General features: G+C 37.8%; 1 protein-coding gene across 2 annotated transcripts in view; it reads left to right on the top strand.

Moving 5' to 3' along the window:
* sik3.S (SIK family kinase 3 S homeolog) overlaps nt 1–16948 on the top strand; it is a 76001-nt gene that overhangs the window by 40803 nt on the left and 18250 nt on the right. For both annotated transcript variants that reach the window (XM_041571380.1, XM_018227750.2), the window contains exons 10-14: nt 772–849; nt 2280–2389; nt 4766–4916; nt 8210–8365; nt 10822–10892. In XM_041571380.1, coding sequence (XP_041427314.1) covers nt 772–849; nt 2280–2389; nt 4766–4916; nt 8210–8365; nt 10822–10892 — 566 coding nt within the window. The remainder of the gene's footprint in view (nt 1–771; nt 850–2279; nt 2390–4765; nt 4917–8209; nt 8366–10821; nt 10893–16948) is intronic.

Raw genomic sequence — 16948 nt, forward strand, 5'->3', positions numbered from 1 at the left:
TTCAAAAAAAGTAAACCTAATTTGTTTTTAACACAAACATATGTTTATCTACCAATTGAAAGGAAACCATGATAATCTATCTCCAACTCAAAGGAACTATTTACAAAAATAGACACAACATAGAGGAGCTTAACCCAGCAGCTAATTCGCCAGTCAACTGACTAAGAGAGACCATCATGTTTTCATGTAAAATAATATGTCTCTGTAAATAATTTTTTTTGTGAAAGTTTATGCACTTTATTTTACATTCAGCCTTACAGAATGCTTATGTTTAAAAATGGGGTATTTTTTCTCTATAATAGCTATGGAATGCTTTACATTTTGTTCAGCACTACAAAGAACAGCAATGAATATAAGGAGAACTGCCATAGATTGTATCCCTTTGGGGGAAAAAAACACTTAAGAAGAATTCCAAGTCCTAGATTATTATGTGAAAACGTGGCTGTACTTTCCATTGTTTGTTAAAAGAAAGCGATCTATGGGTGTTTGCTTTTACAGACTTAGTCCCATGCTGTTGCATCAATGGAAAGTGTTACGTTATTCTTAACATTATAAATGTATTATCTTCCATTCTCCTAAATATACATATTACCTATGTACCTGCTAATTCAATAAACAAGGGTATGGATGGAGCACATCAAACGCAGTCTCTGCCGCAAAACATTCTTTATTGTATCACAACATGTTTCGGACCCCAAGGATCCTTTATCAAGTGTGCCTGTATGTACCTGCTAATACCATTGGTGATTCTTTGCCTTTTCACTCCTACAGGCTGATTCTGCGAGTAATACAGTCAGTATAAATGTGCCTCAGGTTCAACTAATCAACCCGGAGAACCAGATAGTTGAGGTAAGAAATTCAATTGTAGTGGCTATTGCATGGACAAAAAAAAAAGTTCAAATTACTTATTTGTTGTAAGAAAGCACATGTGAATATTTACATGAACACACATGTAACTGTTTCCAGCAATGGTTATTGACTCCAATGCTTTAAAGAATGTGCATAGGGTGTACCCTAAGTGCACTGAAATTCAGTGCTGCATCTATTGTGGAAGCCTGGGTTAGAGAGGGACCTGTTGGCACAAGCAAGGATGGTGGTTAGTGATGTTATCAATTTTAAAGGCTCACACCTCATTGTGCACTAGGGGAAAAGGGTTTAGATACAAATTAGCAGCAAAATAGGAGATTGCAAACTGAACAGAGAGGGCAGGAATGCACAGAACTATTTGAGTCTTCTGCTGCTCTCTTGGTGTTATGTAGACCCACTCCATGGCACTGCAAAGGTTTGGGGGCCCCTAGCCTGACCTGCAGAAAGCAAAACTGTTGGAAATCTTAAACAGATATAAATTGCAAATATGCACAAAACTAACATTTTTACATGAACTGAGAATTCTTTTTGTTTCAATAGTTTTTATTGGATTTTTCAAAGATAATTTTTAAACATTTCAAAAAGAAAGGTGTATTATAGTGAAATTAGTAATATTATTTACATAAAACTTAGAATTATATTGATACGTTACAGCAACAATAGCAAATAATGCTGATACAGACAATAAAGATATATGCAATAAGAACAATAATAATCCAATATCAACATCCGCATTAGTATTATAGTAACGTCAACATCAATGATTATGCAACTGAGAATTCTTTAAGGTGAGCATTCCGTTTAATCTGTTTACCACTTCATGCTTTGGAAACGTTGTTTGTTACATAATTCTTATTACTCAGTGTGTCAGAGCTAGTTATTCAAGGATAGAAAATAGGGCAGTTCTAAGTTTCTTTTTCTTATTAATAGGCATGAAAGCTGTCATCATATTGCAAAAGAAGCAAGAATGAATCCTTGAACACCTGTAGTTCATAGACATTTTTTATTCCCTGTTTAAGTTTCAAAAAAGCATAAATTTAAAATATGACATCAGCATCTTATGCTCTCTGGCCCCCATAGTTCAATTCTTTCTTGTCTCCATCAAACTACATGTATACCTTCCTACTATATATTTGCCATATTATGTGCAGTACTATCCATACTAAAACTAAAGAAGTACCTATTCGAGGTCCATTTCCCAGAGAAGTCCGAGTTATCGCAATGTATTGTATTGTCTCAGTTTGTTGTACTGTAAAATTTGAGAATTTACTATCAAAGGTACATATTATACAGTATATAGTTTGACAATCTGTAGCTTGGTTAAGAGCCTAAAATTGTTTTAATGTTCTTCGTGCAAGTGAGGATGTGTTCATCGTGTCTTTCCAATTAATGTCTTGATTTATTCTCTGCAGACAAATGGAACCATGAATCTGGATAGTGATGAAGGGGAGGAACCTTCACCTGAGGCACTGGCCAGGTACCTGTCTATGAGGAGACACACAGTGGGAGTGCCAGACACACAGTAAGTATAAACCTGAGTAGGAGGTTAAAGCTTGATTACCTCTCTTCCCTGAGTGCATAAGCCTGTGGAAAAGCGCAAACATTTTACAATTTTCCAAAGTGATCCTGTTGCCCAAAAAAAAAAAATATGTTTTAAAGGGGACATATACCTTGATATTTTTTTTACTTAACCGTATATATTTATACAGGTTAAAAACTGTAGTTAGTATGGTTTTAGCATACATTTTGGATCCAGCTTCTCAAGTACAGTACCGCCCCTGTACCTTACTTCCTCATGAAAGTCTAGCAGAGTCAAGAGAGACGCAGGCCGTTTCTCACTAGCATGACCTTGTGATGTCCGTGAGTGACAAGTAGAACTCTGCAGTAGCAATCCGTCCCTCTCTCTGCTTCCAGGCGCCCCTTGTCTCTGCTCTCTGCCTGATTAAACAGAAGGTATTCACATGCCTTCTTTTTAGCCCTCCTCACCTTAACTATTATGTTTCCTCTGTTTCTTTGATTAAATGTCAGTTTTTCTGCTCAGCTAAAGAAACTGCGTCTTTTCCCTAAAGTTAAACTTTTTTTATTGTGTCCCATTATACTGTTAGATTTCATTCTCAGCATTACTATTTGCACAGTGCTGCTCCTGCTATGAGGCAAAGTGAGAAATTCTACTAGTGAGAGCACTGTTGAGCTCATTACACTAGTGATGCAGCCCCATCTTTGACCCGCTCTGAAGTTTTAAGCGTGGATCGGGGGGCGTCATCTGCCTCAGACGACATCAGCCCCTAGATCGCCCCTGTATTTGCACATCATCTACTGTACATAACAGTTTTGTAAACTATGGCGTTAGATGGCGGCCCTTTGGGTCTCAATAACTACTTCCAGCCAAGAGTTCAGGAAGTTCTTATTCTGTAACCACCTGCTCAGATGGAGAGGCATACTTTTGCTAATTGTTGTGGGGGCTTGGTCTAGCGTTACTACCTGCACATGATCACAATCTGGGCCTTTGAATGCGGCAAATTGATTACTGCCAATGTGCGCTTTGGACATTAAATTAAATGAAATTGTGGGAATGGCCTATCACCACAGGAGAGCTGGGGAAGGGCTCCAAAATCTTGTAACTCCAAGGATATCTGAGATATCCCTTGTTTGTTATCTGTGGGAGTTAACATGTATGCAAGAAATGCATACACAATATCAAAAATAAGTACTGCTGCTGTTTCCTGTGCAATGGGGAACCACTCCTAACAGTCCTGTAAACATTTTATGGCCATGGCCATGAAGTTGACGTGACACCGTTATTTGTATTGATGTGGAAATACGTTTTTTATTGTGGTGTGAAGTGACACAGGCACAATTGAACAAAACTTTTATTTTAGGAAACCAGAATTTTATGAATTGAGCATGAGGGTTTTCCTTTTTGCATTTTGTCTTTTTTTTTTTTTTTAATTGCTTGTACTTCCCTAGGAAATGACCGGTTACTAGCCTTAGTTCATCTTCCCTTTTCCCATTCTAGTTCCCTTTTTGCCCCTTAACCCATAGCCTCTGAAAAAATATGTTTTTAGGAACTGGGCTAATTAGAAAACATGTGACAGAGTCTAACCCTGCTACCATTTTTATACAATTGCTCTGTTTTATATGATTTTAACTAAGCACAGTTTTTATTATAATACTTATGCTAATATTTGTCAGATTTCACTAAATAAGCCAAAGCCACCCGTGGTGTGTAGGTTAGTTGTATTTTATTTTGATGTTCTTCAATCCTGTTCAGCTTATTTTTATTTTTTTTTAATTTTCAGTTTTTTATTTGCTCTGTCTTTATATTTTAAAATTCAAATATGGCAGAATATTGCAAATATTGATGTGGCGATAATTTTTTATATTATAGTGTTAAGTGACACAGGCACAATTAACAGAAAGTTTATTATAAGAAACCCGAATTTTATGAATATAGCATGATGTCGTTTTTGTTCTGCTCTGTCTTAATATTTCATTCTGTATTTACATATTAATTTTTTTGGTTATAATGTTGGAATGTTACTTCAAAAATAGAAGGCTATTTTATAGGTGATATTAACTCATCTTTCCAGTTAACTTGTCCAAAGCCCTACCCTATCTTTTTTTTTTTTTTATTCAGTGGAGCATTAGTTGTTACATACTGATGACCTTCCCTAAAAAGCCTTTATAATGAAATTACTTCTATTTAAATAAAAAATGGTCATGTTTATTTTGTTTGTAGAGGAATCTAAGACATTTTTAATTTCTAGCTGTTAGGAGCCCTTTAGACCAATGACTGATTTGTATTGTCTTCTTGACAGTCTTCCTTCACTTCATTAATACCAATTTACTTGTCACTGAATTTTGAAAGGCCATCAAAAATATGAACTTTGTATTGTAGCAACGAAGGTGGTGGCACAGATGAGCTGCAGAAGATATTTCCTGGATTTCCAAGGGTCACTCAGCAGATCCCATTCCTGCCAGTGACACAGAATACCAATGTCCTACATACTCTACTGCCCATGCCACCCAGCGCACACCTAGAGTACAAGGTATATTACTAAAATATAACTAAAATGTGTTATAGATTAAGTTGCATTTTGTTATGCATTCAATAGTAGTTTTTTAGTTGGTTACTATGTTTTATTTTCATACTTGGTGAAGCCCATGCCCCCGACGGACTGTATCCCTGTCATTATGATCAGATCAGCCCGATGTCACCAACCTCTACCTGGGCATATCGGGGAAAGATTTCCAAATGAGCTGATCCATATAAATATATATCCACTGATATATTTCATGTATTTGGCCCTGCTGAGCATTAGCCCTGAGTTTCATTAAAGGCAGCTGTTATAATTAGATACATAGTTGGTAACATTTCACAGATGTTGCTGACAAATTAAAGTTATCATTTTAAATTACGGTATGATGTAGAGCAGTGATCCCCAATCAGTAGCTCGTGAGCAACAAGTTGCTCTCCAACCCCATGGATGTTGCTCCCAGTGGCCTCAAAGCAGAAGCTTATTTTTGAAGTCAAGGCTTGGATGCAAGTTTTGGTTGTATAAAAACCAAGTGCACTGCCAAACAGAGCCTCAATGTAGGTTAACAATCCACATAGGGGCTACTAAATGGCCAATTACAGTACTTATTATTTGGCACCTTAAGAACATTTCTCATGCTTGTGTTGCTCCCCAACTCCTTTTACTTCTGAATGTTGCTCACAGGTTCAAAAGGCTGGGGATCCCTGATGTAGAGAGTAATATTCTGAGACAGTTTGCAATTGGTTTTCATTTTTTATTACTTGTGGTTTTGAGTTATTTAGTTTTTTTTTTTATTCAGCAGCTCTCTGGTTTGCAGTTTCAGCAATCAAATTACCCTGGAAAGCTGGAAAGAGTCAAATAATTAAAAAAAATTAACATTAAGACCAATTGAAACCTTGCTTAGAATTAGCCTTTCTATAACATAGTAAAATTTAACTTAGAGGCGGACCACCCCTTTAAAGTAGCAAAGTGCTGACTGGAACAGCAGAGAGGGGAACATTAAAGATTAAACTTACATTTTACAAACCAACTGACCTTAAACAGGTTTTGGAAGGTGAACAACCCTGTAACATACTAATTTAACCTGCTATGTGCAAACAAGCCTTTCTAAAACTTAATCTTACCACTTTATCATTTGTGTTTTTTTTTTTTTTTTAAATCATAATGCTCCTTAACATTCAAAAAATGTACAAGCAAGCCAAATGCCCTTTTTTTTATAAATGTTTTGTTAAAGTGGTTAGTTAGTAAGGTTTCTCTGTGAATTATTAATAGACAGAAATATGTTCAGGATTCTGTATAGGCCTAATGTCCCTGTTCATTTATCCAGCATGTCGTACAGTATGTATGTATAACTTTGTTTTTAAAGCTATACCAGGAAGTGCAGCATTGTACAGATTTTAAATATAGAAAAGAACACATACAGAGGACAAATACAATAAGTAAATATGCAAAGATTAACTGCTGTGTGCTAAGAAAAACAATAAGAAGGAAATCCTTGCCTTGTAGAGCTTATAGTCTATGTGGGTGGATAACATTCAGGCATAAATAGGAGAGCAAACCAAGGTATCCAAGATTGGACAAGTAATGTTCTTCCAGAGGTAAGGTACAGAGCAGCAATATAGAAAGGTTTTGCGTGAGAGATGCCAGTGGATGTGGACGGTGTGAAAACACAATGGCTCTGAGGGGAGCGAAGGAGATGGCCAGTAATGTATGTGGGGACAACCAAGGAAATATAGTGAGGAGCAGAGGTGTGAAGGGCAAAATGATTGTTTGTTATCCTTAAGACACATGGGGGGAAAATAAAGCTGTGGATGTTTAGAAAGCCTATACATAGCTTGTGACAGGGAAGTTATTATAATGGCTAGTGTATAGTATAAGATAATGATGGGCTAGCAGCAAGAGGTCAAAGTGTGTGTGTATAGATAGATAGATAGATAGATAGATAGATAGATAGATAGATAGATAGATAGATAGATAGAGATAGACTCGGCACTCCTCATCACTAGGTTCAACTTGCCTGGGTGCAGTGTCCAAAATTTTTGAAATAATTATTCAGTAAAGAAGGTCCGCACTCTCAGGACTTAAAAATCAAATGTTTTATTAACAAACGATTAACGTTTCAGCCTCTCCGAGGCCTTTCTCAAAGTAATAACAAACAATGAAAAATACATTAAATACCCATGATGTCGGGAAAAGTTAATTGGCTGACATGTCATCCTTGTCGTCATCACGATGCATTCCATAATTGAATTGGCAACATTGTATCAGACTACTGCCCTCGGGACGGATTTTTTTGTTACTGTACTTATCACCACGCTTTTTGTTACTTTTTTTTTATTTTTATGTATATTGTTTATTTTGTATATCCCTTGCATTTTATTGTTATTTTAACATTTGTGTACTGCCCTCCAACGTCCATGACACTGTATGACGTCACACATACCCTCTTCCCGCCACTGGTGATTTAAAATGGTTGTTGTTGTTTGTTTCACTCACTAGGAACCTAGCCGAAACAATAGTCATTTTTTTGCTTTAATAAAACCTCTTTTCCACCATAAGACCTGTGAGTGCTAGCTTCTTTTGAGCCATTATAAGCGCACTCTTACCGGATTTAATAGAAGTTGGTCAAAAGCTTAATGATGCATCATGATAAATGGAACTGCACTCCAAGGTTTTTCGCGAAAATCGTGTTATACTTTATTCACAAATGCATATCCAACGTTTCGGTCCCCAGTGGGACCTTTCTTAAGGATAAATGGCATGTGTACAAACAAGTGCTTATATCCCTTTGTAAATTGGCGCCAAGTATGACTTCATGGCTAGAAAAAAAAAACCATAGTTAGCAATCAAAACATTTGTATGGAGATAAAGGTAAAACATACAATTCGCCACTAGGTGTCATTGTTGTGTCAGCAGAAGAAGTGTCAAAATAAAGTGATACAAGTGTCCATATAAAAGTATCCATTCAGGAATATTCCATGAAAAAATAGAAGTTCATACAAATGTGTTACTTTGTTGCAGTATTGATAAATATGAAAAAGTAGATACACCACTTGCTTTCAACATTATTATTTCATTAAAGTCATTAAAGATATAGATATATAGAGTATGTGAATATAATCTGGTGTAAGATATATGTATGAATAGAGAAACAGTAAGATAGTCACCTGAAACAGAGAGATTGCCATGGTTTCCTAAAACACACACACACACACCCACACACTGCCCCCCCCCCACACACATACACACACAATCACATAATGGAAGTTTTGCAGTATCCAACGTTCATTTTTGTTGTATTTTAGGAGCAGTCTCTCCTTCAGCCCCCTACCCTGCAGCTGCTGAATGGAATGGGGCCTCTTGGACGCAGAGCCTCAGATGGTGGGGCAAACATTCAAATGCATGCGCAGCTACTTCTAAAACGACCACGTGGACCATCTCCACTAGTTACCATGGCTACAGTAAGTTATCCTGTTATTCTGTTCTAGTAAGCCATAATAGATGTACAGGCATTGGAAAAACTGTTATCCAGACATCTCCTAATTTTGGAATGGCCACCTCACATAGTTACATAGTTAAATCGGGTTGAAAAAAAAAAGATAAAGTCCATCAAGTTAACCCCTCCAAATGAAAACCCAGCATCCATACACACACCCTCCAACTTTCACATAAATTCTATATACCCATACCTATACTAACTATAGAGTTTAGTATCACAATAGCCTTTGATATCATGTCTGTCCAAAAAATCATCCAAGCCATTCTTCTGAATCAGCCATCTCAACATCACCTGGCAGTGCATTCCACAACCGCACTGTCTTGGCTGTGAAGAACCCCCTACGTTGCTTTAAATGAAATTCCTTTTCTTCTAGTCTAAAGGGATGACCTCTGGTACGGTGATCCACTTTATGGGTAAAAAGGTCCCCTGCTATTTGTCTATAATGTCCTCTAATGTACTTGTAAAGTGTAATTATGTCCCCTCTCAAGCACCTTTTTTCCAGAGAAAACAACCCCAACCTTGACAGTCTACCCTCATAATTTAAGTCTTCCATCCCTCTAACCAGTTTAGTTGCACTTAGTCTCTGCACTTTCTCCAGCTCATTTATATCCCTCTTAAGGACTGGAGTCCAAAACTGCACTGCATACTCCAGATGAGGCCTCACCAGGGACCTATAAAGAGACATAATTATGTTTTCATCCATAGAGTTAATGCCCTTTTTTTATGCAAGACAGAACTTGCTTTAGTAGCCACAGAATGACACTGTCCAGAATTAGACAACTTGTTATCTACAAAAACCCCAATATCCTTCTCATTTAAGGAAACTCCCAACACACTGCCATTTAGTGTATAACTTGCATTTATATTATTTTTGCCAAAGTGCATTGAACCTCATTTTCCAGTTTGCTGCCCAGTTTTCCAATTTAGACAAATCATTCTGCAAAGTGGCAGCATCCTGCATGGAACCTATAGTTCTGCACAATTTAGGATCATCTGCAAAAATAGAAACAGTACTTTCAATGCCCACCTCCAGGTCATTAATAAACAAGTTGAAAAGCAAGGGACCTAGTACAGAGCCCTGTGGTACTGCACTAACAACACTGGTCCAATTAGAAAATGTTCCATTTACCACCACTCTTTGTAGTCTTTCTTTTAGCCAGTTCTCTATCCAGGTACAAATACTTTGTTTTAGACAAACATTCCTTAATTTAACCAGTAACCTTTTGTGTGGCACTGTATCAAATGCTTAAGCAAAGTCTAAGTAAATCACTTCCACTGCAATCCCAGAATCAAGGTCCCTGCTTACCTTCTCTTAATAAGAAATTAAGTTAAAAAACTCTCTTTATCCAAATCTATTTTTTTACATTTCCTTTTTCTCTGTAGTAATAAAATAGTACCTTGTACTTGATCCAAACTAAGATATAATTAATCCTTATTGGGAGGAAAACCACCCTATTGCGTTTATTAACTGTTTAAATAATTTTCTAGTATACTTAAGGTATCAAGATTTACTGAAAGATCATTATCTGGAAAACCCCAGGTCCCAAGCATTCTGGATAACAGGTCCCATACATGTACTGGCATGCTTATAAAAAAAAATGCTGATTGACTAGTTTGATATAGATGCAGCAACCAGATGGAGCCTTGTTTCCATCCATAACCTGTCCTCAAATGGCTTTCAGACTAGTCTGTAAGTAGCCACACGCACCACCTGCTTGGATGCCCACTCTGTTCCTTCTTTGAATGGCTAAAATAACATATTGTATATTGTGATGTATTGAATCCAGGATTTGTGGGATTTGACCAGAATTTTTTTTTTTTCTCCGAAAAAATCTTGAATGTCAGAAAGGCTGCAAACAACTCCAAATTGATCCCTGGAGTCTTCTGTTGACTTAAACAGCAATTTGGCAGGTTTTAAGTGGCGAATAGTCAAATTTTAGTTCTGCCCAATCTAAAAAATTTTGTGCATCTCTAATTTTTTTATAAGCCAACCATTGTATAAAAGTGGGGGGCTAGGAATATACACAACAACTCACTGCTTACAGTTTGAAAGTTGGCATACAATATGGATGAAACAATTTGGTTGCAATGCATAAATAAATATATAGCAATGCATTGTTCTCCCCAAAAAAGTAAATTCCAACCTGCCTCTGCACTAAAATAACATTTTTATTCACAAATGCTGATATGACTGTGTTATTCAACAAAACAGCTTTAGTATATAAACTTCTACTCTGTGGCATGATGTGGGGGCAGAGTAGTGAGAGAAAGGAGGTAAGCAGCGGGTAAAATCAGCCTGATGAAGTGCCATGCCAAGCAGTTTGGGAAAACTGCAATGTGTAGTTTTTGCTTCTATTACCATTAGGAAGGTGTCTACGAGCTGTTCTAAGGTGCAGTTTGAATATTTCTCTTCCATAGACTGTGACCGCTGTTACACCAGTGGATGAGGAGAGTTCAGATGGAGAACCTGATCAGGAGGCAGTTCAGAGGTAAGTGCACATTTTTCAAGATATCCCTGGGTAAGTGGGGGAAAACACCTTGCATAGAATTCCATACTTGGGCACTGTGTGTTCTCCCTGTGTCTGTGTGGGTTTCTTTTGAGTACTCTGGTTTCTTCCCACACTCCTATACGTACCAGCAGCTTTTTTTGTCTTCTGATAAAATTTACACTACTGAATGTTGTAGGGACCTACTGTAAGCTACAGGAAAACAATACGTTTTACAGGAAAACAATACATTTTATTTAAGTACATATACTTTAATCTTTTTGGTGTTACTGGGAATTTAATCAAGGGTATTAATGTCATATTAAGAGGCCTTGCAATAACATGCAAACAAATCAGTGACGCACAATCCAGTGATTCTGAATAAATTTTTCAAAATTATAGGTTATGTGTAGGAAAGGAAAGCAATTTCTTTAAAAAAACAAGAATGCAGATCTGGATGCTTGAGAACCATGGGGCTAATAATTCATTATGTTTTAGATCTGTTGATGAAAAACAAACTAAACAAAAAAAAAAAAACTTCCGCTAATGCATTTCATATCCTACATCAACATATGGTAAAGATATTTGAAGCTCTTATTAAAAAGCAGCTGCTCTCTTATAACAGTACAAATAAATGTAATTCTTTGACTACACCTCAGGCCCAGCGATCAATCTCCTCTTCTTCGGGGCGACCAATCTCCCCAAACTGCCTTCTGCCAGCTAGAATGTAAGTCGCCGGCAGGAAGGCAATCAGTGCGCTTAGTTTTCCGAAGTTGCCTCACGAGGAAACTTCGGGCAACTGTACAAAACAAAGCTCTCCGACTGCCATCACGATGGCGATTTAGATTCTAGCCATGGGAGGCAGTTCGGGAGATTAGTCACCCCGAAGAATAGGCGATTTATCACTGGGCGACTAAAACCCGGATCTGATTGTTTCTTTGCCCTTATTCGAATACGGTCATAATAGTTGAGCAGGATTCATGTGAGATTTTGAATCTCTAAATAACTCATCCGACAGGGTAAGAGGCCTTGATGCCAAAGCTCTGGACCTGACTCTCTAGCGAAAAAGATCAAAAGTTGCTACCTATACCCTGTGTTCCAAAGGAAACAAATTTGTAGTTATTAAATAAAATGCTGCAGGCACAACTTAGCAACTAGTCCTGTGTTGCCAGGTATTGTCTCAAAGTGTATGTACAGCTTGGCGTTAAGATACACAATTAAGTTTGTTCCCAGCAGAGATTTTGGTAACTCCTTTCACTTAAAAAAAAATAAATAAATAAACTAATTTGACTGGGGGTGTTAAAGGAGAAGGAAAGGTTAAAACTAAGTAAGCCTTATCAGAAAGGTCCACCTAAATATACCAGTAAACCCTCAAAGTATTGCTGCTCTGAGTCCTCTGTCAAAAGAAACACAGCATTTCTTTCCTTCTATTGTGTACTCATGGGCTTCTGTATCAGACTTCCTGTTTTCATCTTAAACCTCATTGCCCTGGGCAAGAGCATGCTCAGTTTGCTCCTCTTCCCCACCCCCCTCCCTTCTCTACTGTAATCTGAGCCCAGAGCAGGGAGAGACTCAGGCAGGAAGTGATGTCACACCAAGTTAATACTGCAGCTCCTATCCTAAACAAACAGAGAGTTTCTAGAGCTTTTTACTCAGGTATGGTAAAACATTCTACAGAATAAATATAGCATTCTAGCTTGTACTATTGCAGCTAATCTATTGGCAATAAAATGCCTCTGTAGCTTTCCTTCTCCTTTAAAGTTGTGACCACAACTGCATTTAGACATTTATTGATTAATGTAACAAAGGGCACACTTTACACCTATTATTATCTATAGCATTGCTCTATATTAAAGTAAAGATGTGATTGGTTGCAATTAGGTATGTTGCAGACTTTGCTGCTTTATTACATTATCCTCTTAAAGATACATTAAATATAACAAAAAGTACTTAAACATATTTGACTAAAATAATCTCTGTACTGGTAAAGCTTCACCTTCGGCTAAGGAGAGTGACTATAAAACGCATTCATAGCATAGAGCAACTCAACTTTACTATCTCTTCTTTCTCAGTAATTCCTTCAGTGACAAATATGTAAAAAAATTGCTGAAGTAGATACTATTTTATATTGTTTTAGCCCTAACTGGGTAAAAGGATTTACATTAAAGGAAGTTGGGCGCTACGTCAGAACGGTCAGTCTAGAATTTGGTGTGTACATACATTTCTTTACCATAGGTCTAATTCATTATAATTCATCTGCAAAGCCAGATCCTTCAAAGGACATTATTTGTTATAATACACAATTTTCAGTGAGTCATGTACTCACTGACATCATCAAACATGATTTTAGGGTATTTATGGCTCTTGTGTGTTAAATCTTTACTTTTTCCCTTTTACATTACGTCCACGGACAGCACTGTAACTGTTTGTGAATATGAAATTTCCTTTGTACATTCGCTTATGCTCTCAAAAAGCAAATGTAAGAAGCAGCTAAAAACCAGCAGTACCGAGACCGCACATCTGCAAAACTGTCAGTTATGCGTTTACACATTAATGTCTAATATATTCTCCACATCCTAACATTCTCAGTTGCATTAGCAACACTGAGTTGGTGGGGAATGTGGAAAGAACACATACACACAAGCAATCCGTGATCTCTAGTTTGCCAAGCTTGTCAGTCCAAGTGTTAATTGATATCAGGATGTCTTGGTATGGAACATTTCACTGCACAGCTCTGTTAAGTAAACCAAACATTGATTCAGCACATAATAGGAAGTAATTCACTAAGAAACATTTTGTTTGGGTATATGCCACATAGTTTGAGAATTTATAAGTTTCCACATGCAGTAGCACTTATTAGGGCCCTGTATTGTGATGCTGAAATTATAGTAACAAAAATAAATAACCCTGCCCATTTATCAAAGTCCGAATTTATCTCAATATTTTCTTAAAACTATTCTGACCAACTCCGCACAAGTTTTTTTCTCTTTATTTATCAATACACTTTCCCAGAAAATTTCCTTTGTGGGTAAATACCTGAAACAATCACGAAAAAAAAAAATCGAATTGTATGAATTTTTCGGATTTTCAATCCGGAAAACTTTTTTTTCAGATTTTTGCCTCGAAAACTGTGAAATCTTTAGATTATTGCACGAAACCTAGCACAGATCAAGATATCTTTAGGACTTCTCCCATTGACTTATATGCAACCTCTGCAGGTCTGAGATGCCGGATTTTCAGATTCAGAATTTTTACATCCTCAGGGTATAATAAATACCGAAAAATTTGTGGGTTTTTTCTACTGAAAATTTGGATTTTATAGTAAAAAATAAAAATTTTCAGGTTTTTGGCATTCGAAGATTAATACATAACCCCCTAAAAGTAGCCAGTACTGTCATTAATGTGTGCTTGTGGATTGCTGATTAACACCCAGTTTTCATTTATGTTGCAGAATAAAAATTAATGATTCAAATGGAAGCATTTTTTTAAAAGAACATCTCCCAGAAATGGCACCTCTTTTACAAAGCGCCTTCCCTAATATGTTGTGGCCTGGATCTTTAGAATGTCTGGCCTAGACAATAAGTGCTTAGCACCACCTATATAAGACCACTTGAGGGTGCTATTGCTTTATGGACAATCTCAGGCATTCCTCAGACAAGATATGACTTTGTTTATGGTGTATTGAAGGGAAAAGTAATATTAACTATATGACAGGTATAGATTATATTTTCTCTTAAATATAATGGTGTTGTTTCAGTACTAATGAAGAATTAATAGCAAGTGGATATAATCCATTTAAGTGTATCCTTTTTAAGCTGTCTGCCTTTTTGAATTGTCTGTAAGGTATAAGGTCATACATCATTGCAGACTCTTGAATTCTGTGCATATTTACTTTATCTTTAGAACTTATATTTGGTTTGCCTCAGCCAGGTTCAATATAAATATTCTTATCCTGTAGCAAATTTAACCATACTGTCTAGGACATCTTCTAGATGCTGTTCTTAGACAACTTTCCGGTTTACGTCTGCCTTGACAAGTTAAAATATGGCAGCTTGTTTATTTGCCAGCAAATTATTTTTTTTTGGGGGGGGGGGGATTCTACTCATGAAATAAATGATACATAGTTAACTATCAAATAAAAGAAATCATATTTCTCTCCTGCCTAAGGTGATATGGGGTAGTCGCTTAAAGAGTATCATATATATATATATATATATAGATACGTTTGTACAGTAAGTAGGCTGGGGCACAATAAGTGAAGCCAGACCGCAACAACCAGTGATGCGAGTGTCAAAAAGATATTTTGTCATAAATTCAGTAGCAGCATTATGCACACAATTGGCACACTTTTGTATAATCAACTCCAAAAACTATTGTTTTTTGGGAAAGTAACATGCTAAACACCATCTATATACCTGAACTAAATGCTGTATACTGTCACTGCAAAATAGTTTTAGGGCCCCCCGTTAATTTTTATTTTTGTAAACATATGTTTTTACTTGGGATGCACCGAATCCAGGATTCGGTTTGGGATTCGCCCAGGGTTCGGATTTTTTCAGCAGGATTTAGATTCGGCTGAATTGAATCCGAATCTTAATTTTCATATGCAAATTATGGAGCGGGGAGGGAAATTGAGGGAAGTAAAAAATGTTTCCCCCTTCCCACCTCTAATTTACATATGCAAATTAGAGTTCGGTATTAGGCCGAATCTTTCGCGAAGGATTCGGGGGTTTGGCCAAATCCAAAATAGTGGATTCTGTGCATCCCTAGTTTTTACTAAGCATGTGTAACATTTTCCTTACCTGGATTTGGTAGCCTCTTTCACGTGGAAGGTACACAAGCAAGACCTGTCTTCACACCGGGGACACACAAGGCTTTCAACAAGCATCTAACAGCTGAACTGGACGCAGGGCAACCTGTCCCTTTAGACTGAAAAGTCAAAGCTATCCAGCTGAGTACACACACACACACACATACAGTCTCTTTGTTACTGCAGCTTCTTTAATCACACGCTGCACTTTCACTTTTCCACAGATCTGGTCCTGGCTGCTGCAGTAGGGGTTCCCTCTGTAACCCTGTGCATTTGGCTCCAAAGCAAGGCACTCCCTTGGCTCCTCCTCATCTTTCAGAGATGCACTGGGTCTCCAAGCCAATCGGATTGCTCTCCAGCCTCTAACCATGCTTTATTATTTGGTGTCTCGTGGGGGAATCCTATATCTCTTGGACGCCCCCACAGTTATAATGTCTGCTTTCCTTTGTATTTACACCCTGACCAGGCCTGGACTGGGGGTCCTGCCATTCCAAGTACACAGAGGCCCAAACAGCCCCCTACCAGCCCAAAACAGCCTCCTACAAGCCCACTATATGGTAACTTTCTATGGAACCATACAGCAGCCCCTCTGGCATTTGCCAGAACCCACAGATTGCCAGTTTGGGCCTGACCCTGACCTAATATATTGGTTTGCATCAGGTCCATCTGGGGGAAAGAAAGCATGTGTTAGATGCTAGTGCATCAGAATACAGTGCAGGGAATCAGGGCCGCTCCTGCCATGGGGCAAGGTGACAACCTTGCCTCAGGCGGCAGCGAGCGGCCAGTTGCAAGGGGTGGCAAAAGGCAGCCTCTTGTAACTTTAAGAGCTGAATTTCCGGGTTGCACTCAATGCACTAGCGATGTTGCTCCCTTTTGACCTGTTCCAACGCTGATTTTTAAGCGCAGAGCGGGAGAGGGTGGGCGACATCTGGCCTCAGGCAGCAGCAGCCCCAGAATCGGCACTGCAGGGAATGTTGGAGACAAGCCTCACCGGTGATGTTGTCCATAGCAATCATTGAGATCTTTCCTTGTGTTTTCTAGCTTGTAGATTGCTTCAAATCGTATTGCTGATGTTATGGGCAACATCACCGGTGATGTTTGTCTCCAATATTAATAAATATTCCTTAAGTGTGTAGCTAGCTATTTCACCTAAATCAAGCGTATATATACTCCCAAAGGGGGTATGTATAAGAAGAGATCAGCGCCTGTGGCAACAGAAATTAAAAACAAGCATAGCGTAATACGTTCA

The sequence above is a fragment of the Xenopus laevis genome, chromosome 7S (assembly GCF_017654675.1).
Source record: "Xenopus laevis strain J_2021 chromosome 7S, Xenopus_laevis_v10.1, whole genome shotgun sequence".
NCBI lineage: Eukaryota > Metazoa > Chordata > Amphibia > Anura > Pipidae > Xenopus > Xenopus laevis.